General features: G+C 44.9%; 1 protein-coding gene across 4 annotated transcripts in view; it reads right to left on the bottom strand.

Annotated features, from left to right (window-relative positions):
* Positions 1–24,873, bottom strand: part of CNTN4 (contactin 4) — a gene marked incomplete at both ends in the record, with an annotated part of 366,244 nt that overhangs the window by 27,068 nt on the left and 314,303 nt on the right. For all 4 annotated transcript variants that reach the window (XM_080718174.1, XM_080718176.1, XM_080718175.1 and 1 more), the window contains one exon: positions 2,201–2,376. In XM_080718174.1, coding sequence (XP_080574300.1) covers positions 2,201–2,376 — 176 coding nt within the window. The remainder of the gene's footprint in view (positions 1–2,200; positions 2,377–24,873) is intronic.

Raw genomic sequence — 24,873 nt, 5'->3', positions numbered from 1 at the left:
CACTGAACTGCGCTACCCTTGGTGACAAGAATCAACTTCTCGCCTATGTATCCAAAATGGTGCCAGGTGGACACCACCACTCAGGATATCCCACAGAAACATACTTAGGAATAAACTTAACCACGGAGGGAAAAGACCTCTGCAAAGAAAATGATAAAACATTGAAGAAAAACTGAAGAAGGCCTTAGATGGAAAGATCTTCCATGTTCATGGATAGGCAGAATAAATAACATCCAAATGGGCACACTTCCAAAAGTGACCTACAGATGCAGCACAATACTCTTTAAATGACTGAGGCCATTCCTCACAGCCATTAGCAAAATAAGTCCTTAAATTCAATTGGCACCACAAACAAAACAAAACAAAACAAAACAAAACAAAAACAACCAGAAGAGCCAAAGTAGTTCTCAGCAACAAAAGACATGCACGAGAAATCACAACACCTGACTTTATACTACAAGGCCACAGTAATAAAGGCAGCATCGTACGGGCACAAAAACTGATACACAGACCAGTGGAGCAGAATAGAAGACCCAGAAACAAATCCCCACACTTACAGCCAACTGGCTTTTGACAAAGGGGGCAAAAACATACCTTGGGAAAAAGATAGCCTTTTTTCTATCTTGGCAAATTGTGTTGGCAAAACTGGTTAACCATATACAGAAAAATGGAAATAAACCCCAGTTTCTCACCCTGCTCAAGGGAAATGAGAAAAAAGTCATGCAAATCATTTTTGGTGTTCTGGGTGGGACTATCAGCACTGATTTTGTGAACAGAACTTAGACGATGGTCAGGTAGACAATGTGCCCCCAGGGATGGCGTGGATGGCTTTGTAAAGTTTACGCCCTTTTTACTCAATTAAGCAGGGTAGGGGTAAAAAATGAGACGGGGCAGGCACATTCCTCTTCTGTTTGTTTTAGTGGTTTTGGGGACTGAAACCAGGGCTACTAGGGGTCAAGCCCAGGGGCTTTTCTACCTCTGGGCTACACTCCCAGACCTATTTTATACTTTATTTGCAAACAGGGTCTCACTAAGTCGCTGAGCGCCTAAGTACCTGAGGCTGGCTTTGAACCCGCACAATCCTCCTGTCTCGGCCTCCCAAGCGTGGGGATTACAAGCCTCCATTTTATCAGTAAGAATGGAATCCGAGATGTGTTGGAGCACAAAAGTTTCTTTCTGGATATCAATTCTGGTAGACATGAATTGTTTCTATATTTAGCCTTTTATTGTTATGGTTCAATGGGAGCGTGCATTTTTATAGACAGTAAGGTATTTAAAAAATGCAAGTATTTGGACTCAAATTACCTGGAGAAAAACAAACCTAGCAGACTTGTGGAATCAGGAAAGCCCTAAACTCACCGTGATGGGTCTTCCCCAAGGAAGGTACAGTTACTATCTTAAAGACTAAAGAAACCATATTTCACCTCTATGCTAAATCAAGTTCTGTTCAAGATTTTAGAGTATGCGGCACAGAGCTTGGGCTTTCTAATTTAACGCTGAGCCGGGCATGGTGGCACATGTCTGTAATCCCAGAATTTGGGAGGCTGAGACAGGAGGATGGCAGGTGCAAGGCCAGCCTCAGCAATTTAGCGAGGCCCTCTGCAATTTAGTGAGATCCTGTTTCAAAATAAAAAGTAAAATAGGGCTGGGTGTCTAGCTTGGAGGTAGAATGCTCCTGGGTATCATTCTCTGTACAAAAAAAATAAAAATAAAAATAAATAAAAATAAAAATAAAATCTACCTCTAAGGTGTAGCTTAATCCCCAGTGGATAAATAAATGGATAAATAAATCCCCAGTGGATAAATAAATAAATTTAATCCCCAGTGGATTTATAAATAAATTTAATCCCCAGTTTGTAAATAAATGGATAAATAAATAAATAAATAAATACCCAAGGGTCTGGTGTGAAGATCAGCTTAATTCCCAGTACCACAAAAATAAATAAAGGAGTGGATAAAAAAATGGGTAAATAAATAAACACCCAAGGGACTGGTCTGAAGATTAGATAGCAGCCTGGCCATATGCAGTCACCCCAAATCTGAGGTTTCATTTATTACATAAAAGGAAGACGCGCGCTCCAGGGAGTTGGAAACCCAGTAACTTCATAGTATTTTCAAGTTAGGGAACGAGACGGCTCGGGTTGGAGAGGTCGGGTTGCAATCCCGCGCTTCCAGCAGCCAGGAAGAGGCTGATACTTACTCCTCCGACTCGCTCAAAGTGGTCCCCGTCCCGGTCGAAGTCGATGAGGTGCCCGTTGAAGGACCAGGTGAACACGATGTCCAGTGAGTGGTCGTGCGCCACCTGGCACGGCAGCACGATGCTCTCTCCCACCGTGACGTCCATGCTGGCAGGGGGCACCGTCACCCTCGTGGGATCTGCAGGGGTCAAACCACATGGACACCATTGACGACATACAGAGCCGGCTAGTTGGGCTGGAAATAAAAATGGAGCCTCAGAGCCTGTGATGGCAATGCTTTCCTTTGCTTTTGCTTGGGCTGTGACCAATGGACCACACTCACTGGGGAAGCCCAGACGCAGGCCAGAAGACCATTTTTTTTTTTTTTTTAAGGTACTGGGGATGGAACCCAGGGGCATTCGACCTCCAAGCTACACCCCAGCCCTATTTTTTAGTCTTTCTTTGTTTTTTTGAAACAGGGGCTCAGTGAGTTGCGAAAGGCCTCACTAAGTAGCTGAGGCTGTCCGTGAGCCGCGATCCTTTGGTCTCAGCCTCCGAATGCTGGGATGACAAGTGTGCGCCACCACGCCCGGCTCCAGAGGGCCATTTTTAATATGAAAATTGAAACTGCTAATTCCAGGATCCTCCTGTCTCTGCCTCCCAAGTCCTGGGATTACAGGTGTGCATCACCAAGCCCGGCTTTATAAAGGGAATGGTGACTGACATGTAACCAAGTCCCTTCACGGGGTTGAGCGCTGTATGTGGACCGTTTCATTCATTTCTAACAAAGAGGTCCTGTTATCACCCCTATTTAATAGGTGAAGAGACTGATGGCTCAGAGGCGCTAAGGAATGTGTTCCACTCCATTATTTCGAACGTGTTACCCATCTGCAGATCACCCAGATGCTAAGTCTAAGTGCGTAATATCGCCATTTGCACTCTTGGCTACAGGCATTCATCCGAGGGTTATTTATTTTTTATGTGCCGTAATAATGGAGATTGAACCCAGGGCCACTCTACCCTGAGCTACAGCCCAGCTCTTCTATTTTTCGTTTTGAAACATGGTCTAGTTAGGCTGCCGAACGTCTTGCTCTCCTGCTGAGGCTGGCCTCGAACTCGAGACCCTCCCATCTCAGCCCCCAATACGGGAATTACGAGAACGCATTGCCGCTCCTAGATGGAGATATTTCAGTGCAGAAGGAATTCAAAGAAGTTTTGCCCTGGCAGAAGGCTTCACCATAAGAGTAATGATCTTCCTCCTGTCCCCAGTAACACACAAATGCTTTCATACCTCAAAGCATCCATGTCAAACATCTGGGTTTGCAGAGAGTCGGGTCCTTGAAAATATTTGTCTCCAGACAGGTATGGTGGCGCACGCTTGTCGTCCCCGCGCTTGGGAGGCCGAGACAGGAGGATCGCGCAGGTTCGAAGCCAGCCTCAGCTACTGAGTGAGGCTCTCGGCAACTCAGTGAGACCCTGTTTCCAAATCAAGTATAATATAGGGCTGGGAGTATAGCCCAGAGTAAAAAGGGTTCCACCCCCAATACAATAAATAAATAAATAAATAAATAAATACATAATAAATAAATAAGAAAGACAGACAGACAGACAGACAGGCACAGCCCTTTGTGCACATGGAAGGTCGGAGCCAGATTTTTATTCCCGGCAAACTCAGCTGCCTGTCAACCAACAGCACAGAAGTCCCTTCGCTAGAGGCCCACGCTGGTGCAGCCGCTTCGCTGACAGCCGCTAATTTAATTTAATTTAACACTCGTCTCAGATTCACGTTCTGAGCTCGGAACTTGTAAGAATTGACGCAGAATGAGTTGTGCGCGGACACTGGCGAGGTCTCCGCGGACGAGAGAAGACTGAGCCTCCGTGCTTGGAGGGCCTCGCGAGCTCCGGGTCTGCTCAGAGGCCACGTATTCTCGGCTCGTTCCCCGTGCCCACTTTTACATGCTTTACACTCGATTAATTTCTGCAAATTTCAATATACGCGCCGTACACAAACAAACAGATGGCGTCTTGCAAAAACAAACTGTCTTCCTTCCTCTGGTTTGAATTTATCAAGCTCGGGAAGGAGCTGTATTTATGACTGTGTTTTGAGGAGTCGCCTGTGCGGCTGTTTTGTGCGGCGGGCCGCTCAGAGGCAATCAGGACTCGAGACGGCCACCGAAGGCTGGGTCTGCAGGTAATTAAATACCAGCGGTAAGTGGGGCCAGCGACACCCCTGAGCTTTCTTTTTGTGGCTCATTCGTGCTGCAGACTATAACACATTCTGGACTCTCGGGGAGCTGGTGCTTAAAAATACTTACCAACTCCTCATCCCTCTTGGACTTGACAAGACCCCTTTCCACCTCTGTGGTGCTTCCCATAATGTCTGCACAATGGCTTTCTATGTAATCGCGAGTTTTGTTTTACGGACCATGACTGCCATGAGGAAGGGTGAATTATTAAAGTCAGTTAACTAGCAGGTCAACAATTAGATGCATTTATTATTGTTACTGTTGTATTATTATCTCTCCCTTCTTTCTTTCTCTTTTCTTTTCCTTCCTTCCTTTCCCTTTCTTTCTCTTGATTTCTTCTTTCTCCCTTCCTTTCTCTTCCTTCCTTCCCCTCCCTCCCTCCCTCCCTCTCTCTCTTCCTCTCTCCTTCCTTCCTTCCTTCCTTCCTTCCTTCCTTCCTTCCTTCCTTCCCAGGGATTGAACCCAGGGACATTCTACCACAGAGGTACATCCCACAGCCCAATTTTATTTTTTGTTTAGAAGCAGAGTCTCCCCAAGTTGTGAAGGGCCTCACTACTTGCTGAGGCTGTCCTGGAACCTGCCATCCCCCTGTTTCAGCCTCCCAAGTCTTGGGATTACAGGTGTGTGCCAACACCCCCAGCTAGATGCATCTATTATTATTTTGTGTGTGTGGCCAGGGGTGACAGGTGTGTGCCGCCATGCCCAGCCCTTCCCTTGTCTTCATATGCACAGCAACAAGCAGAGTGCACAGTCCCCGTGCAGGGAGAGTCAGCACTGTGGTCAGCAGATGGTGCTGCGAGCCCAGCAGACGGGGAAGGTGCCCGCAGTTGTGTGTAACCTGTTCCCATCAGCAATTTTCTGTAGGTTTTTAGATTCCTCAGTTTAAGGTCTCTGCGTCTGAGGTATGGGGGAAAAATTCTCATGTTCTAAATGAGTCCCTCTTTCTATAGCTCGACCTCTTCCTGTTGCCCGTTTCCTCCTAGTTTTTGCTGATTAGGGGAAGCATCTGATTTTTATTTTCTGCGATATTTCTCCATGCATGCCACGTTGCAAGTACCGATCCCACTCCTGACGGCCCCAGTAGTGGCCTGGCTACCCGGTGGACTGATCCAGACCTCGCTGGCTCAAGCAGCGGCCTTGCCTCATGGGAGGCCCCGGTTCTGGCCTTGTCGGCCCCGACACTGGCCTAACCCCTCGGCAGGCTCCGATCCCGGCCTCAGAGGCCTCAGTAGTGGCCTTGCCTCACGGCAGACTCCGATGTCGGCCGCTGCGCCCTACAGTGAAGCAACTAAGGTGACCAATCAGAGGGTATGGAATAGGGGAGGACGGAGCCTCTTTAAAACGCAGGAGGTACATAAACAAATATACCAAAGTTAATCACCAAACAAGCGTGGGATCGAGGGAGGGGGAGGAAATGGGATGGGGGCTGGATGAGGGCTGATTGGATGATGTGTGCTTGTATATCCTCTCAAGTCTTGTATTCCAAAGTGATGTATGATCACAATGCACCAATAAAAATAAATTAAAAATAAATAAATAAATAAATCAGCCCCTCTTTGTTTGCTTGTGGATTTGAGAAGAGACCACGGAGGAGCCAGAAGAATTTAAAAAGAAGGGCATTCCTATCTTGGTGGACGTCACCGGCTGCTCTTCCTTTATTTAATGTGGGTAGGACGGACTGACATAGCTTTCTGCGAGACCAGACCAAACCTCGCTGTCTCTCTCCTCCTGTCCACCCCAGCTGCCTAGCTGCTCTGGGAACCCTTCCATCACGCGAACCCTTTTCCTGAAGCCCTTCAAAGGGGCAACTTTTGTAAAAGCTCTGTGGCCCCCTGTGAAAATATCTGCGAAAATATCTCTGTTGTCCGTGTGCTGAGTAATGCGCCTTGCGTATGGCTGCCCCAAGGAGGTTCCTCCTGCTGCACTGCACGCTTTAAGGTGGGATCTGTATATACTTTCGAGGAACTGTAAGCAGGGCGTGATGGTGCACGTCTGTAATCCAGTACTTGGGAGGCCGAGACAGGAGGACTGTCGGTTCGAGGTCAGCCTCGGCAATTTAGGGAGACCCCCTCAGCGACTAGGTGAGACCCTGTTTAGAAATAAAACATAAAAAGAGTTGAGGTGTAGCTGAGAGGAAGAATAGTAATAGAGGTAAAATAGTTTTTCAAGGAAATTTTAAGGAAGGAGGATGGCAATTGGTAGAGCAGGGAACTGAGACTTTGGCGCCGTTTTGTTTTGAGGGGAGGCACTGGGGTCCTTGCAAGGAAAGGCCCCTTTGGGGAGCTCGGAGGCCGCTGTGCATTGAGTTCAAGCTTCTATACCAGAGACAGGAAGCTTTCTTTCTTTTTCTTTTTCTCTCTCTTTTTTCTCTATTGAGAGTTGCTGACCCAGAAAGAGAAAAAAAATCAATTGAGGGTCAGAAAAGTATAGAACAACTTAATTTAGTTTCTTCTCAAAAGAGATGTTTTAAACTTATGCTTTTAAAACTAGGTACAGGGGATATAGAAACCAAAAAGTAAATCTAATAATTTTTTTTATGTGTGTCTATGTGGGGGGGATTGAGCCCAGTGGCATTCTACCTCTGAGCTACAACCCCCATCCTGTTTTATTTTTTATTTAGAAACAGAGTCTCACTAAGTTGCAGAGGACCTCATTAAGTTGCTGAGGCTGGCCTTGAAACTGTGATCCTCCTGGCTCAGCCTCCCCAAATACTGGAATTAAAAGCATGCATCACCATGCCCAGATTAATTTTTTAAGAACTGAATGGAAAGCTGGACACAGTGACACATCCCTGTAATGCTGGTATTTTGGAGGTTGAGACAGGATTGTAGGTTTGAGGCCAGCCTCAGCAACTTAGCTATATTTTATTTTTTGTTTTGAAACATGGTCTTGCCAGATTGCCGAGCGTCTTTCTCCTTGCTGGGGCTGTGTTTGAACCTGTAACCCTCCTGGCTCAGCCTCCCAAATACTGGATGTGAACCACCGTGCCTGGCTGTTCATTTTCAAAATCTACATTTAGAGGCTTCTTGTAATAACACTAAGCTTCCCCATGGTGTTACGTGAAGCCTTCTAGTGCGTAATACCACTTCCTAAAAATATCAAGTAATGAATGGTTGGTATTAAAAACTGGAGCCAGGCGTGGGGATACCATTCGTAATTCCAGTACTTGGGAGGCTGAGTCAGGAGGATTGCTTGTTTGGAGACCAGCCTCAGCTACAGAGTGAGAAACCCTCGGCAACCTAGAGAGACCCAGTTTCAAAATAAAGAAATAAAATCAGGCTGGGGTGTAACTCAGAGGTAGAGTGCGCCTGGGTTCCATTCCCAGTAACACACACGCACGCATGCACGCGCGCGCGCGCACGTAAAGAAAAGCGAGGGCACCCAGTACTTATTTCTCGAGGAGCAAGACTTTCTCTGGGTGATGAATGATTGTGACGCTGGTGTAGACGCTAAAATCGTCGGCCTGACTCGCTTTGGCGTGTACAGTCCTTGTCTCCTCGTCTCCCACGCCGACCGCGCCGACGCGTCCCTAAGCACTAAGGAATCCTCGGGCATTTCCGTGCTGCAGTGCTCCTTTGTCTAATTTGAAGGGGCTGGAGTCCGGCCCCCAGGACGACTAGGGAATCCAGAAGAGGTTATGGGTTTTAATATGCTTCATCAAGCGCCGACTGCGACACAGCGTGAGCCACCGGCGCGATTCCTGCTGGCCGCTTTCTGTGGTAGTAGGAATTGAATCCAGGGGTCTGACTGCCTCTGAGCTCCACGGAAACGGGGCCTCAGTAAGTGGAGGAGGGCCTCACTACGTTGCAGAGGATCTCTTTGCTAATTGGCTGAGGCTGGCCTCAAACTTGCTATCCTCCAATCTCGGCCTCCCAAGTACTAGGATTACAGTCATGCCTAGCCCTCTTCGTATTCTTGACATAAAATTTACCATTCAACCATCCTGGTTGTTTGTTTGTGTGTGGTACTAGGGATCGAACCCAGGAGCAGTCTACCTCTGAGCCACACCCTCAGCCCCCTTTAATTTTTATCTGGAAACAGAATCTGATTAAGTTGTGGAGGGCCTCCTAAATTGCCCAGGCTGGCCTTGAAACTGTGATCCTCTTGTCTCAGCCTCCCCAGTACTCTGATTCTAAGCATGAGCCACCACACCGGGCCTATGATGCTTACTCTGGATGCCCAGGCTTTGCTAGGGACCGAATGGAAAGGAGAGGGTGTCATTCTCAGCAGAGAGCTTGCTGCAATCCGCCACGGTTTCCAGGTAGCAGTTGGGTGTTTAATAGAAGCTAGGAGATGACACAATAATTCCTGATTCAAGCGTGGACGCGCAGGTTCGGGAGTTTGTGTCTGCCTGGCAGATGGTCCAGGCTCAAAGCTAAATCCAAAGACACTTCGTGGAGCAGCAATGTCCTGGCATCTCAAGCTGGACCACTGCTGAAACACACAGGCCCAGAGCCAGCGGAAAATGACCCAGAAGGAGTCCCCGTGAAAGGAGGAGCAGGGCAGCAAATTCAGAGAGAAGCTCTAAGCCACAGGGCAGAGAAGGAGATAGGATACAGAGAAAACAGCATCTCCTGATAACTAAACAAAGACATCAAAAGACCCTACCAAAAAAAAAAAAAAAAATGAGAACCCTGCCGTTGCCTGAGGAAGGCCATTTACCACAGCGTGGGAAGAGGCTAATTTATGGATTTGGGAAACCTGCCAACTTTTTATCCTTCAACAGAAGACTTGATGTGTGGAGTAAAAATGAAACTGGTGGGTGGAGCGGGCGCGCTTGTAATCTGAGTATTTGGGAGGCGGAGACAGGCGGATCAAGGATTTTAAGTTCAAGGGCAGCCTCTACAATTTAGTGAGACTCTCAGGGACTTAGTCAGAGACCCTGCTTAAAAATAAAATAATATCTACAGTTTAAACATAGAGACTTCAGTATCCGTTTATCAACAAATGACAGAATGACTAGACAGATCGATACTATTGAATAAAGACATAGCACACCACAAAGCAACAGGTTCGAATAGATATTTAAAAAAATAAATGATAAAAGGGCTAGGCATATACTTGGAGGTCGATGCTTCTGGGTTTATTCCCTGATATTACAAAAAAAAAAAAAAAAAGGAAGGAAGGAATTGTTGCCTAGGTAGTGGGTGGCAGACTTCTTCACAATCAAGGCAGCTTCATTTTCTAGGTCCTTTACATGAAACTAGTTTATTTGACGAATGCTAGTGCTCTCTGGGTCGGACGTTATAGACAACCACAGGATAAGCCGGGCGACACCTTTTGTAGGCCACTGACTAAAATGAGCTGATATCCATCTTTCTGGGCCCAGAATGATCTGCTGGCATTACAGAGATGATGGCGATCTTACAGAGAAGGTAAATCAGACACAGTAGAAACCGCCTCAGCTCTCTGATGGAATAACATCCCTGGATTCTCAATCACGGGCCGCAGCCGTCCACGCCTCGGTCCCAGCAGAGTGCAAGGCAGGCGGATGCTGGTCTGTCAAGTATCAGATGCGCAGCGAGGCACGCCGCGGGACTGAGCGGTGCTGCCCGCCGAGGGCACTGATTTGTGGGCTTCATAATCCACGCGCTGTCGTAAACAACATAAATTTAAGAGGGAGATACGAAGTAGTGATTTACTTCTTCTGAGCAGAGAGTGACTCATTTCTCAGGTTTCTGGGCCGCTGCAAACACACTGCTGAATTTTGGTGCAATTTTTAGGGGAAAAAAGTCAAGTACTGAAAAACTGCTCCTGGGTAAATGGCCGTGGAGGATATGAGGGCTGGTAATAAAAGAGAGATAAACGTAACGGTGGTGACCACTCGCTAAACACCAGAGGCCGAGCGCCGAACACAGAGAGGCCTCATTCTTTTTCTTTTTCTTTGGTACCGGGGATTAAATCTATGCTACCTCTTAGCTATCATTACACACTCAACTCAACTTTTATTTAGAAACAGGGTCTGCCTAAGTTATGCAAAGGCAGCCTTCAAACTTTCGAGCCTCCTGTCTCAGCCTCCCGAGTCCTGGGATTAGAGGTGTGCGCCAGGTCTAAGTCTTGTAACAGGTGAAACTTGGCATTTTATGGCAGAGGAAACTGAAAAACTGCTATACATTAACTTTCCCAAGTAAGAGCATTGGGGCTGGTATAGAAAGCCATGCCTGCCAAAGTACATATCCCTCTGACCATGTGCCACTGCCAACCTTTCGTTTTCCCTGGTCTGCTATCTACTTTATACTTGTTTATACACATTTATCATTCGTTTCATTAATTCATCCATCCATTCATTCATTCATGATGGCACAAGGAATTGAATCCAGGGGTGTCCTACCTTTGAGCTATACCCCCAGCCCTCTCTTTTAATCAATTAAATTTTTTTGTGGTACTGAGGATGGAACCCAGGGGCATTCTACCTCCGAGCTATACTCTCTTTCTTTTTAATCTTTATTTTTGAAACAACAAGTTCTCACTAAGTTGCGGAGGGCCTCACTGAATAGCTGAGGCTGGCCGCGAACCCAGATCCTCTGGTCTCAGCCTCCCAAATCCTGGGATTACAAGTGTGCGCCACCACGCTCGGCTTTCTTTTAATTATTAATTTTGAAAGAGGGTCTCACTAAGGTGCTGAAGGTCTCCTTACATGGCTGAGGCTGGCCTTGAACCTGGGATCCTCCGGCTTCAGCCTCCCAAGTCCTAGGATTTCAGGCATGCACCATCATGCACTTAACTTGAGTAATAAGAATCTGCTGAGCTCCTCCGGGAGACAGTGTAGAAAAGTGGAAGGAGATTAAGGAGAATATATATAGGGACCTTTACCTGGGTATGAAATTTCTCATTTCTAATTTCATCTGCTGGAAGAAATAACTGTCTTTTAAAATTCTCTCAGGGAGGGGTTATTCTCTTTTAGAGACTCTTCTCCCTGCCCTGTGTGGTGAGAACTCTTTTTATCTTCTATTTTCCCTTGACTTAAAATAAATTTTCATATTCCAATATTCTTAAAAAATAAAAAAAATCTTAGAGGGAAATCTTTTACTTGAGCCAACTGTGAACTGACTATGAGGATAAGAGGATTCTAACCCTCTACAAAAGGAGACTTGGTTAAGTGGTCTTTCCTTAGTTTTTAATTTTTATTTTTTTAAAATGGGTCTAGAGATTTGTTTTATTTTATTTTATTATTATTTTTTGGTGGCACTGCAGTTCCTGGAAGCCCTTCTACCTCCGGGCTGCACTCCCAGACCTTTTTAAATATATTTATTTAGAAACAGGGTCTCTTAAACCAGCGAGGGTGGCTTCGAACACGCGCGATCCTCCTGTCTCCACCTCCCAAGCGTGGGGATGACAGCGTGCCCGCCACGCCCGGCAAAACGGGTCTAGAGACTTAAACCAGGTGCATTCTACCTCTGAGCTACACCTCCAGCCCTATTTTTATTTTTTGTTTTGAAACAGGACCTTAATAAGTTGCTGAGGCTGGCCTCAAACCTGCGATCCTCCTGTCTCAGCCTCCAAGTACTATTAATGTTTGCTTGCTTTCTTCCTTTCCTTTCCTTTTTTCTTTCGTTTCCTTTCCCTTTTCCTTTCCTTTGCTTTCTCTTGAAATAGTTACCGAGCACCCACAAGTCTATAAACACAATATATATTCAATACTCCTGGCCTTCCTTAAATCTCCATTCAGCGAGAAGACGGTCCCCGGATTTTGTGGAGCGAAAGCTCAGCATAAATTTTGTCAGTCAAGCACACGAGTGAAATCAATTAGAAATATCCCTGCGAAGGGGAGAACGGCTTCCCGCGTCTTTCAGCCCGCGGTTTTGAGTGTCAGGAATCCGCGCGCTCGCTAGTTCTCCGGCAGCTGTCAGGACCTGCGGGCCGCGCCCGAGGGAGCGCGGTCTTTTGGAAGACAGGACCAATTTGTTTCCTGGTGAGAGGTGACAACCCAAATCAATTTGTTTCTGATTTCTCGATGATAATGACGCGGTGTTTTCTTGTCCCAATTAAACACAGGCCGTTCCTGCGAGGACCCGGCCATTCAGATAATGGAGCTGCCTTCCTACCGATGAACTCCTGGCTGCAGGCCTGAAAGGCAGGTCCAGTGTGGAATCATGGATAGAATTCCAAATAGAAAGCTTTGGATGTCTCCCTTTTGCCTATTCTCAGATCCCTATCACAGTTCATTTCTACCTATTTAATACTTTTATAAGCCAGGCATGGTGGTGGATGCTTGTAATCCCAGTACTTGGGAGGCTGAGGCAGGAGGACTGCGCAGGTTCAAAGACAGCCTCGGCTACTTAGTGAGGCTCCCAGCAACCTAGCCTGTTTTTTTTTGAAAACCTGTTTCAAAATAAAAAATGAAGCCAGATGTGGTGGCGCACGCTTATAATCCCAGAGTTCGGGAGGCTGAGGAGGATCGCGGTTCGTGGCCAGCCTCAGCTACTTAGTGAGGCCTCCTGCAACTCAGAGAGACCCTGTTTCAAAATAAAGAATACAAATTGGGCTGGGGGCGTAGTTAGGAGGTAGAATGACCCTGGCTTCAATTCCCAGGACCTCTCACCCAAAAAATTAAAAAAAAGAAAAGAAAGGAAAAAGAGTGAGTATGGAATTCAACCTAGGGCTAGTCTTGCTTTTGATCCTGGGTAAAAAAAATATACTACCACTATAATAGAAACATGTTTTTAGGCCGGGCATGGTGGCGCACGCTTGTAATCCCCGCGCTTGGGAGGCGGAGACAGGAGGATCTCGCAGGTTCAAAGCCAGCCGTGGTGGCGTAAGAGACCCTGTTTCCAAATAAAAAAAGTAGAGGACTTCCGGGAAGATGGCGACCAAGAAAAGCAGCATTTACGAGTCCTGCTGAAACTTGATCTCTGTTGCCACAAAATCAGCGCTTTTCACATCCAGAAAACACCATCAGCAGAGAAATAAAAAATGTAAACACAAGGGACAGAGAACAAAAAGACTAGAACAACCAGAGACCAGAAATCAAGCCCGCAATGCGGCAGCGGAGCCACGCCGGCGCCATCTTCCCTCACAGCACCAGGCTCCAGAGACGTCTAAAACTCCCAGTGGCCAAGCTCATCACGCCTTCCAGGGACTCAGAACAGAGCTCAAAACCAGAAAAGAAATACGCCAGCCTCATGGCCGAGGGTGTGGCAGCAACGCCATATTGCCAGCAGTGACAGCAAGTTCACTATGCCCTGCCACAGCTCCAGATCTGCGCACACAATAACCACGAGTGAAATTGCAGCCCCTAAAGGAGAAATCTCTGTACTGCACTCCCAGGGAATTAGGCAGCTTTGATAATCTCCTTGAGTCTGAGATTTTGGAGTCCAACCCAGTGAAGGAGTAGCAGTGGCAGAGATACCACACCCTGGTCTCAGCTCCCCGTGGGAAAGCGCCCAGCCCGGCATCCCCACGGTCTCGCGCAGCCTCGATTAACTTCCTGGGTCTGAGACTTTGTGATACGACCCAGTAAAGGAGTAGTGGCAGCTGAGATTACAACAGACTCGAGATACGGCGCGCCCTAAGTGAAGTCGTGGTGACCCAGGGAAGGCACAAACTTCCGAAATCATGGGAAAGAGGAACAACAATAGAGCAATGAATGTCCACAACCCCACAACATCAGAACCCGATAACACAGAAATTCAGAGATCTCCAGAAGATCAAATCAGGAATATAACTGTAGAAATAATACAGGACTTTCGAAAAGAATTTAGAGAGAGTCTAAAAGAAATAAAGAAAGCAATCATTGAAATAAAGGCCTCAATTCAAAGTATAAACAACCGATTAGACCACATGGAGAATAGAATCTCGCTCCTAGAAGATGATCACTCCAAAAACGAATGCATCATTTCTAATTTAGAAAAAAACAATCTGACAGCAGGAATCTGACATTGAAGAAATATGGGCCCATTTTAAGAGAGCTAACCTAAGAATAATTGAAATAGAGGAGGAAAAAGAAGGTGAAACCAAAGGGATCAATAATATCTTCAAAAAAGTAATAGCAAAAAATTTTCCAGACATAGAGCAAGAGGTCGATACACAGGTCCAGGAAACTTATAGAACTCCCTTTAGACAGGATCGGAGAAGAGGATCCCCACGCCACATAATTGTCAAAATGACCAATGTGGAAGCCAAGCAGAGAATCTTAAAGGCAACAAAAACAAAGGGCCAAGTGACATTCAGAGGCAAGCCAATAAGAATCACTCCAGACTTCCCAAACCAAGTCATGAGAGCCAGAAGGGCTTGGAGTAACATATTCCAAACTCTGAAAGAAAACAACTTCCAGCCAAAAATTTCCTACCCAGCAAAACTTTCTATCAAATTAGATGGAGAAATAAGAAGCTTCCACGACAAACAGAAACTGAAGGAATTTATGTCTTCAAAACAAGCGCTAGAGAAAATACTCAAAGAGATTAACTACAAAGAAGAAATAGGTAACACACATCAGAACTAGAGAAACAAGATTTTCCATCCAGCAGACAACTAAGCAAAGAAGAATATATTCATGTGTTTATAGGTTAAAATCTTTGGAGATTCATTAGTTATTTCAGTCTTTTACCTATTTCTAAATTGTATTTCTCTAAATTGTATTGTTTGCTTTTATTGTTGCTAATTTTTAGGATCTCTATTTGGAATATTAATATACCTTCAGATATAGCATTTGGAAATATTTTATCCTATTCTATCAGTAACTTTTAACTCTGTTTACATTGTCTTTGGATATACAATTTTTTTATATTTTAGGAAGTTTGTTTATTCTTTGTTGCCTGTGCCTTTGAAATTATATCCACAAAATCACTGCCAATTTCAGTGTTGTGAAGTGTTATGTCCCAGGTTTTCTTCTAAAAGTTTATAGTCTTAAGATTTACGTTTAGGTCTTTTATCTATTTTGAGTTAATATTTGTATATGGTGTTAGGTAAAGGTCCAATTTTATTCTTTCTCACATAATTATTATTTTTCAACAATATTTAGTGAAAATATTATTTCTTTCACCAAATGTTCTTGGAAACTTTGTCAAAATAACTTGACCATATATGGAAGAATTTATTTTTGGCTTTTTATTTTACTCCACTGGTTTATGTATCTGTCTTTATAGCAGTACTACACTGTTTCAATTATTGTAGCTCTATAAGGTTCAAAATCAGAAAATGTACATCTTCTAGCTTTGTTCTTTTTCGAGAATGTTTTGGGTATTTAGGGTTCATATTTCATGTTAGGATAGATTTTATCTGAAAAAAAATAAATGCATGATAGTTTTACCTTAAAAAAAAAGAAAACAATATCCTCTTGTAAGAAAGAAAGCAAAAAGAAATACTGAAATGTTATCTCTAAGTGATCAAAAGTTTGATATCAGACAAATGAATCTGTTATGTGAGATTATCATTGTTAATTTAGGATAAATTGCTACAATATTAGATGTCAACCACTAAGCCAAGCATGGGAAGGAGGGATGGGGAGGGAATGGGGTGGGGTTTGGGTAGGGGCTAACTGGGCGATGTGTGCATGTATGTACACACAAGTTTTTATCCCATTATGATGTATGAATACAGTGCACCAATAAAAAAATTTTAAAAAGTATAAAAATAGGTCTGGGAGTGTAGCCCGGAGGTAGAAGGGTTCCAGGAACCGCAGTACTAGAAACATGTTTTTTTTTTCTTGTCTTTTCTTTTTCATTTTGTTCTGTTGTTGTTGTTGTTGTTGTTGTTGTTGTTGTTGTTGATTTTTGTTTTGCGGACTGGGGATTGCACCCAGGGGCCTACTACCTCTGCGCTCCACCCCCAGCCCCATTTCACTTTTTAATTTGAAAGAGGGTCCTACGAAGTTGCCTCACTAAGTAGCGGAGGCCGGCCGCAAACCTGCGATCCTCCTGTCTCAGCCTCCCAAGTACTGAGATTACAGGCATGCACCACCATGCCCGGCTACTAGAAATGTTTTTAAAATCATAAAAGCATTGGCTGGGTTGGGAGGGACACACCGGCCAAGGATTATCCAGGGTCGGCCCTGAGAACCCGCCAGGACTAGAAATGTCCCTGCTGGGCCACTCAGATCACACGCTTCTGTTAAATACATGGATTTTTCTCCAATGTTTCCCCACAGGACCTGTCCAGTCTAGAAATGAGGGTCATCAATAACCGAAAAATCACTACTTTCCTTCTTTCCATGACTTAATTGTAGGCAACTTTTTCCTTTTACTAGACACAAATAACGCCCCTGGCTCCAAGAGTTACCAAATCTGTAACTTCTGGTACTGCCCGGCGATGTCGCTGAGAGTTTCAGAGCTCTTAAATGTTTAAAAATAATGACCATGCCTCCTTTTCTAACCGCTGTTTCTCCTTTGGCTTAACCAGCCTGTTTCTTATATCTATACATATATATACATATATGTATGTATATATGTATATATACACATACATATATATACACACATATATAGGTACACACACATATATACATATACATACATATAAAAATATACATACATACATATACAAAAAAGTATGTATATATATGTATACATACTTTTTTTTTTGCAGTGCTGAGGATAGAACCTCTGGGCTACACTCCAAGACCTATTTTTTATTTTTATTTTTGGTGGTACTAGGGATGGAACCCTTCTACCTCAGGGCTACACTCTCAGACCCATTTTATATTTTATTTGGAAGCAGCGTCTCTTAAGCCAGAGCGGCTGGCTCCAAATCTACGCGATCCTCCTGTCTCCGCCTCCCAAGCACAGGGATTATAAGCGTGCACCGCCACACCTGGCTCCAAGATCTATTTTATATTTTGTTTGGAAACAGGGTCTCACTAAGTAGCTGAGGCTGGCTTTGAACCTGCGTGATCCTCCTGTCTCTGCCTCCCGAGTACTGGGAATTCAAGTGTGCGCCGCCACGCCCGGCATATATATATACACTTTTAAGTGTATGCAGATATATATATATGTATACAGGCGCACTAATGTCTTCATAGCGATGGTGCCCACATCACCTGGCGGCTTTCCCTTCGCTCCTCTCCATTACCCCCGACCTTCTCCATACAGGGCACTGAGATGGCCACTGGAATTCTCACATGTGTACATATACAGATGGAAAGGATTCCGCCCTCCATCCTGCCTCTCCCTCACCAGTTCTTCCCCCAACCAGGACCCCAGCTGCCCCTCCTGACGGGGACCTCACATTCCAATGCCCATCTAACAATAGAAGTCCAGTTCCCATCCCGTTGTATTGCCTTCAGGAGTTCAGTAAATCGTGAGCTATCTCCTTCTTTTATTACGGACACCCTATTATCTTCTAATTTACTATGCTTGTCATCCCAGCCTTCGGGAGGCTGAGACCGGAGGATCGTGGTTCGCGGCCAGCCTCAGCTACTTAGTGAGGCACTCTGTAACTTAGTGAGACCCGGTTTCAAAATAAAGAATAAAAAATAGGGCAGGGGTGTAGCTTGGAGGTACAATGCCCCTGGGTTCCATACCCAGTACTGGAAAAAAAATGCTTTTTTTTTTTAATCAAGGGGCATTGTACCTTTGCGTTACACCCCCAGCCCTTTTAATCTATGTATTCGAAACGGCGTCTCACGAAGTTGTTGATGCTGCGCTCAGTCCTCTGACTGCCTGTTTCAGCTTCCCAAGTACTGGGATTATAGGTGCGTGTGTACCACACCTGATGTAATTTGCATTTTTGAAAGCACAGAATATTTTGATTCAAAGATGACCTTACACACAGACTCTTAACACACAGCCTAATCCCAAAGTTTGACGCACCCATCATTATTTTGGGGTTAAATGCACCTCCTCTGCTCGTCTCTATTAAGACGCATCTTGTCACCTTGGGCTCCTACAACTCTCTCTTCTGGGTAATTCTCAACGTTGCATCTGTCACTGAATCTCTTCCCTAGCGATTCCCTAGGTGTGGGGGCGCCTGTCTGTCATCCCAGTCCTTGGGAGGCTGAGACGGGAGGACCCCAGGTTCAAGGCCAGCCGCAGTAACTTAGTGATATCTTGTTTTCCAATAAAAAACAAAATAGGGCTGGGGATATAGCTTGGAGGTAGAATGGCCCGGGGTTCGATCCCCAGCACCACAAAACAAAAGCAACCGCCACCGCCGCCACCACCAGGCTCTCACGCCAGGCAAGCTGAGGGGCTGGTGAGGGCGTTCATTGCCTCTTCCAAGATGGCGCCTTTGTGCTGTGTTCTCTGGAGGAAATACAAGCACGCCTGGCTGGGCTAGTCATTCATGGCTGAACCGTATCAGGTGGTACAGGTCGTTATAACTTAAGAGTACTTTGCTTCACACATCAAGACCTGTTAGCAAATAGAAATGTCATCAGATGTTTGTCTACACAGCAGATAGAGCCAGTGGAGATAGATGTTAGGCAGGTAGGTAGGTAGGTAGGTAGGTAGGTAGGTAGGTAGGTAGAGAGAGAGAGAGAGAGAGAGAGAGAGAGAGAGAGAGAGAGATGGTAGATCGGAAGTGATGTGGGGTGTACTTATGAAAGTACATATGCTAGCTGAGAGTGGTGGTGCTTGCCTGGAATCCCAGTACTTGGGAGGCTGAGACAAGAGGATCACAGGGTCGAGCCCAGTCTCAGCTCAGAAACCTAGTGAGACCCTCTTCCCAAACAAAAATATAAAAAAGCACTGGGGTTATAATAGCTCAGAGGTAAAATGAACCTGGGTTTAATCTCCAGTACCGCGAAGAAAAAGCATATATATATATGGGAAAGAAGCCCTTCTGATTAGACCTTGCACACCCTAATTTTCTAGGTAGAATCTAAGTTTTGCAGCCAGGCATGGTGTAATCTCAGTACTTGGGAAGCTGAGGGAGGAGGATCACAGGTTCGAGGATAGTCTCAGTAAGTAGTGAGACTCTCATTAACTTGGAGAGACACTTTAAAAATAAAATGTGGTGGGGCGCGGTGGCGCGCGCTCGTCATCCCCGTGCTTCGGAGGCGGAGACAGGAGGATCGCGCTGGTTCGAAGCCAGTCCTCGCTGGCTTAAGAGACCCTGCTTCCAAATAAAAAATATGAAAATAGGTCTGGGAGTATAACCCTGAGGTAGAAGGGTTTACAGGAACCCCAGTACTGCAAAAATAAAACAAAATAAAATAAAGTAAAATAAAATGTAAAATATGGCTGTGGGATAGCTTAGAGGTAGAAGGCGGCTGGGTTCAATCCCCAGTACCACACACACACACAAAACACTTCCAAGTTTACTTTGTGTGTGTGTGTGTTATGAGGAACCGAACCCAGGTACAGTCTACCTCTGAGCTCCACCCCCAGCCCTTTTTATTTTTTATTTTGAAAGTGTCTCACTAAATTGCCAAGGGTCTCGCTAACTTGTGGAGGCTGGTCTCAAACCTGTGGTTTTCCCATGTCGGCCTCCCAAGCACCACGATTGCAAGAGTTAGCGAGCACCACCCAGCTGTATTTCTATTTCTGAAGAGAGAAGGGCGAGAAGAAGTTAGTAAGAGGAGAGGTAGCAAGTTTTCCAGTCTGGAAACCTAAGCAGGTGCTGCTCATCGTCACGTACTGAAGCGTCTTGCGCTTCTGCACACTGGTGAGAGACCTGGAGAAGGCCACGCGGGCCGCCGCGGTCGCTCTAAATAGTCTGCTTCCATTTCTTCTCCTGCACCAGGAACCTACTTTAGCTTTTCAACGGATGCATAAAAGAGACAACCATTTGAACCTTTTAGAAACGGAGCTCGCCGAGGCAAATCAGACAGAGTGCGGATGGAAACGTTAATTAACGGGCTTTCATCTGGGTCAGATTCCATATTTGACCTGAAGGCCGAATGTCTTTTGGGCGGTGCGCTTAGATCTGATTGCCGATGACGGCCGGAGCGATTCAATCAAGGTTTGGCGGCCCTGCTCCCTTGAGACGGTCACACTCCTGTCGCCGCCGGCACAGAAAACAAAGAACAAGAAAAAAACGAGGACAGTCACCTAGGACGTCTTCTGCTGCGTCCCCGTCCCTGGTCGGGATTGTAAGAGACCAAGCTTGTTGAAGAGTTGGGACCAAGTGCAGGCTCCCCGCGGGGCGACCTCTTTAGGAAGAGGAGGAAGATTACTTAACATGTGCAAAAATGCTGGCAGGTGCTTCTCAGGTGCCCAGAAAACCAGGCTACACAACAAAGTACCATTCCTGAGCCACAGGAAGTTAAGACACTCAGAAAATAAAATGCCCCATCCATCCATCCATCATCCATCCATCCATCCATTCCTTCCTCCCCTTCCTCCCTCCTTCTTTTCCTTTCTTCCTTCCTTGACTGAGGAATAAAACCAGGGGCATTCTACCTCAGAGCTATACCACATTCCTATTTTATTTTTTATTTGCAAACAGGGTCTCACTAAGTTTCTTAGGGCCTCACTAAATTGCCGAGGCTGGCCATGAACCCTCGATCCTCCTGTCTCAGCCTCCCAAGTGCTGGGATTACAAGTGTGTGCCAGTAGGCCTGGCACCCCAGATCTGCTTTATTTTATTATTTCTTTTTTGAAGCAAGGTAGGTTGGGTGTGGTGGTGCACACTTGCAATCCCAGTATTCGGGAGGTGGAGACTGGAAGATCATGGATCTTGGACAGCCTCAGCTACTTAGTGGGGCCCTTCGCAAATCAGTGAGGCCCTGTTTCAAAAAAGAAAAGGACTAGCCGGGCGTGGTGGCGCACGCTTGTAATCCCTGTGCTTGGGAGGCGGAGACAGGAGGATCGCACAGGTTCGCAGCCAGCCTCAGCTACTTAGTGAGGCTCTCGGCAACTTAGTGAGACCCTGTTTCCAAATAAAATAGAAAAAATAGGTCTGGGAATTTAGCCTGGAGGTAGAAAGCCCCTGGGTTCCACCCCCAGTACCACAGGGGAAAACAAAAAAAAAAAAAAAAAAAAAAGGAAAAAAAGAGAAGGACTAAAAAATAGGACTGGGAGTGTAGCCTAGTGGTACAATGTCCCAGGATTCCATCTCCAGTACCGAAAAAAAAAAAAACAAAAAACAAAGTGTTATAGTTAGCTATAAAATATCCCCTAAAGAGCCCATTTATTAATATTCAGTGTTGATGTAGCAGTCATGAAGGTTGTAATCCCGGCGGTGGGGAGATGAATCCACTGAGATGGATTTCCCTGGGTGGTACCCCGTAGGCAGGTAGGGTGTGACTAATTCCTCCCTCTTGGTCTTTCTGTGGCTTCTGGCCTCCATGATGTGAGGAGCGCAGCCCGTGTACTCTCCCTCCCGCCTCCCGCCGCCATGCCCTGAGATAACACGGTCCCCGGCCTCACGTGGACTGAGCCCCAAACTGTAAAAAAAAAATCTTCTTCCTTCTAGTTACGTGGCCAGGTCGTAGATTATGGCTGAGAGAATGCTGACCAGAACGTAGGGTCTCACTAAGTTACCGAGGGGCTCACTAAGTTGCTGAGCCTGGCCTTGAACCTGCAATCATCCTGCCTCTGCCTCCCACGTCCTGAAATTACAACTGTGCACCACCATGCCTGGCTCTTTTTAATTTATTATAAAATTATAGCCATTTACAATCCATATTAGCTTAGGAAATGCTTTTTAAAAAAGAAAGCAAACCATAGTTTGAAAATAAGATATAGCGAGCTCTCTAAACATTTAATAAGCAGAAGAGCTCAATATAAAGTACCTCTTTTCCTTTGGTAGGGGCATACATCTACGACAAAAAGATGGATGTAACCTAGAAATAAGTGCAGGAGGAAGAGATGGATTTTTATTTGTGCATTTAAAAATATATAACTTTAATAATGCGGAGGATGGTAACCGAGGTGGGAACCGAGGGAGGTCAGAGATCTATGATTTTTAATATCAACTTCCTCCCAGTAAGGATTTTTATCACATTCATAGCTAAATTGTCCTGATTGTAAGACAGCTGAAACACGGCCATTAGTATGGTCTGTGACAGCCACCAAGAAGGAAGCACGTGGCACTCTCAATGCCAGATGAGTATCTTCAATAGAGTTATTCTATGCTTCTGGTAATAAGTTCAATTCAACTGAATTGGGACAACACCATGTCTTGTGTTGGCCAGAAAAGACATCAATTATGAGCTTCACATTTAATTAAGCTCAAGGATCCTATTTTACTTTTTTTGTTTGTTTTGTTTATTATGATTGGTAAGTCTTCATGAACAAACAAAAACCCCATGATTTCCTTCTATATTAGAGTTTTTCTCCTTGTAAGAAAGTATTTGGATAATATTTCTCCTTATAAGAAAGTTTTAAAATACCACCAGCACAAAGGTTATGTCTAGTTTACACTATCTGGGAGAAAAGTAGAAAATCAGATTCACTGTCTAGACGAATTTGTCTGAGCAATCTATTTGAAATTCTGACCTGAGGTTCTCTTTTTAATTTAAAATGTTACACATATAAAACTACAATAAGCCAGGTACAATAGCCCACACCAGTAACCCCAGTACTTGGGAGGCAGAGACGTGAGGATTGGAGGTTCAAGGCCAGCCTCAGCAGCTTGGTGAGAACTTGTTTCAAAAAATAAAAAGAAATAAGAAAAAAATAGGCTAGTAAGTCTATATTTTGGAGGTAGAATGCCCCTGTATCTAATCCTGGTATCTACCAAACAAACAAACAAACAAACAAACAAACAAACAAGTCAGGTGAAATCATAATACCTGTTTTATGAGGTTTCCAAGTATCAAATTTTGTCAACATGGGAACAGCATGGAACACAGATACCTCCACTTTCTTTACTATTTTCTTTTGTTGTTTGTGTACACTACTAGGGACTGAACCCAGGGGCATCCTACTTCTGTGCTACACCCCTGGCTCTATTTGGTTTTCGATTTGGAAATAAGGTCTTGCTAAGTTGTCGAGGCTGGACTCAAACCCAGGATCCTCCGGTCCCGGCCTCACCACTCTTAGGATTCTCTCATCTGAACTCTGGCTCCACTCCAGGGGGCACACCTCAGAAGGCAGAGCCGCCATATTCTCTCCTCTCCCCTTCTGTGGCCAGACCCATCAGAAGTTGCCTTTAGCTTTTCTGACAATCAACTTTTGTTTTTCCTCTACAAGCCCTGGGTCAGAATTTGCATTAATCCCATTAGAAAGGCCTTAATTATCACCTAGAAATAATTGGTTCCAGTGGAAGACAGCTAATTAGGTCAAATGTAGTCTGTTCTGAGGCCCAGTGCTGAAGCTGTGATTTGTCACCGGCCTCACATCGTTCCTGGCAAGCGACTTCTGAAGGGCTCCCAGTCAACTGTGCATAAAGCCTTGGATAATTTTACATGGGAGATGGAGGCCGCTTCAATCTTATTTTCCAAAAAAGTTCCAATCGAAAAGACTGTGTTATTGTGTCCATCAGAAGGTTGATTTTTCTCAACACTGCATCTGGTTATTGCCGGAGAACAATTTTATACAGCGTACAACAGTAATGATGTAGATACTTTTTGTGCTGGTTTGAAAGTCCTTTCTATTTAATATATGATATATATATATATATATATATATGTAATTTATATGTAACATATATATCTATATTTGTATATTATATATACATATATATTGCTGTGTATTATATATATCCTCTTCTATTTACTAATATGTCTATATACATATCCACATATATAATAGTAAATATACTTACTATTTACTATATATGGTGCTACTTTTCTATAAATAGTATTATTTCTATATAGTATATATAAAGCAATAGAAGTAAATAGTAAATATGTAGCAATATATTAAATATATATTATATACATAACAAGACATATATACGTCATATATATGAAACAGCCTTTTCTTGCACACATATATAAACTTTGATGGGATGGACAATGGGCACTACTTGTGGTAAAGAAGGAATCAAAGCCAGGCACGGTGACACACACCTATAATCTTGGTACTTGGGAGGCTGAGACAGGAGGATTTGCAGTTTCGAGGCCAGTCTCAGCAAGCAGCGAGACTCAGCATTCTAGCGAGACCCTGCTTCAAAATAAAAATAAAATGGGGCTCGGGGTGTAACTCCGAGGTAGAATGCTCTTGGGTTCAATCCCTGGCATCGCACACACGTACGCACACACACACACACGTACGCACACACCTGTATACAAGACACCGTGTTATGCGAATCAGTGCGCCCTTAGGGGTCGAGACGAGTCGGCAGTGTAGGTACACGTGTGGAAGTGGGCCGCCCTCCTTGGAGTTCGAGACGCCGCCCGCAACTGCTAGAGCGATTTCTGTTGAAAGGTAACCGATGCTGCTTCCCGTGAGGATTTTTAGAACTGCCCTGGAAGCGCATCTTGCCTACAACTAAACAGAAACCAAACTCCAAGCCAGCTAGAACTGGCTTGGACAGGGAAGCCAGTGAGATCTGGAAATTCAGATGACAACCAGGAGCCCTCGGGGCCTGGGAGGAGCCTGTGCTTTGGAAGCTGGCTCGTGGTGTATCATCTGAATATTTACTCCTCACCCAGAGAGTTATTGTGTTTGCATTTTAGGTTCAAG

The sequence above is a fragment of the Muscardinus avellanarius genome, assembly GCF_963383645.1.
Source record: "Muscardinus avellanarius genome assembly, chromosome: 22".
Taxonomy (NCBI): domain Eukaryota; kingdom Metazoa; phylum Chordata; class Mammalia; order Rodentia; family Gliridae; genus Muscardinus; species Muscardinus avellanarius.
The sequence above is the reverse complement of the archived record's forward strand: the minus strand, read 5'-3'. Positions and strand labels throughout refer to the sequence as shown.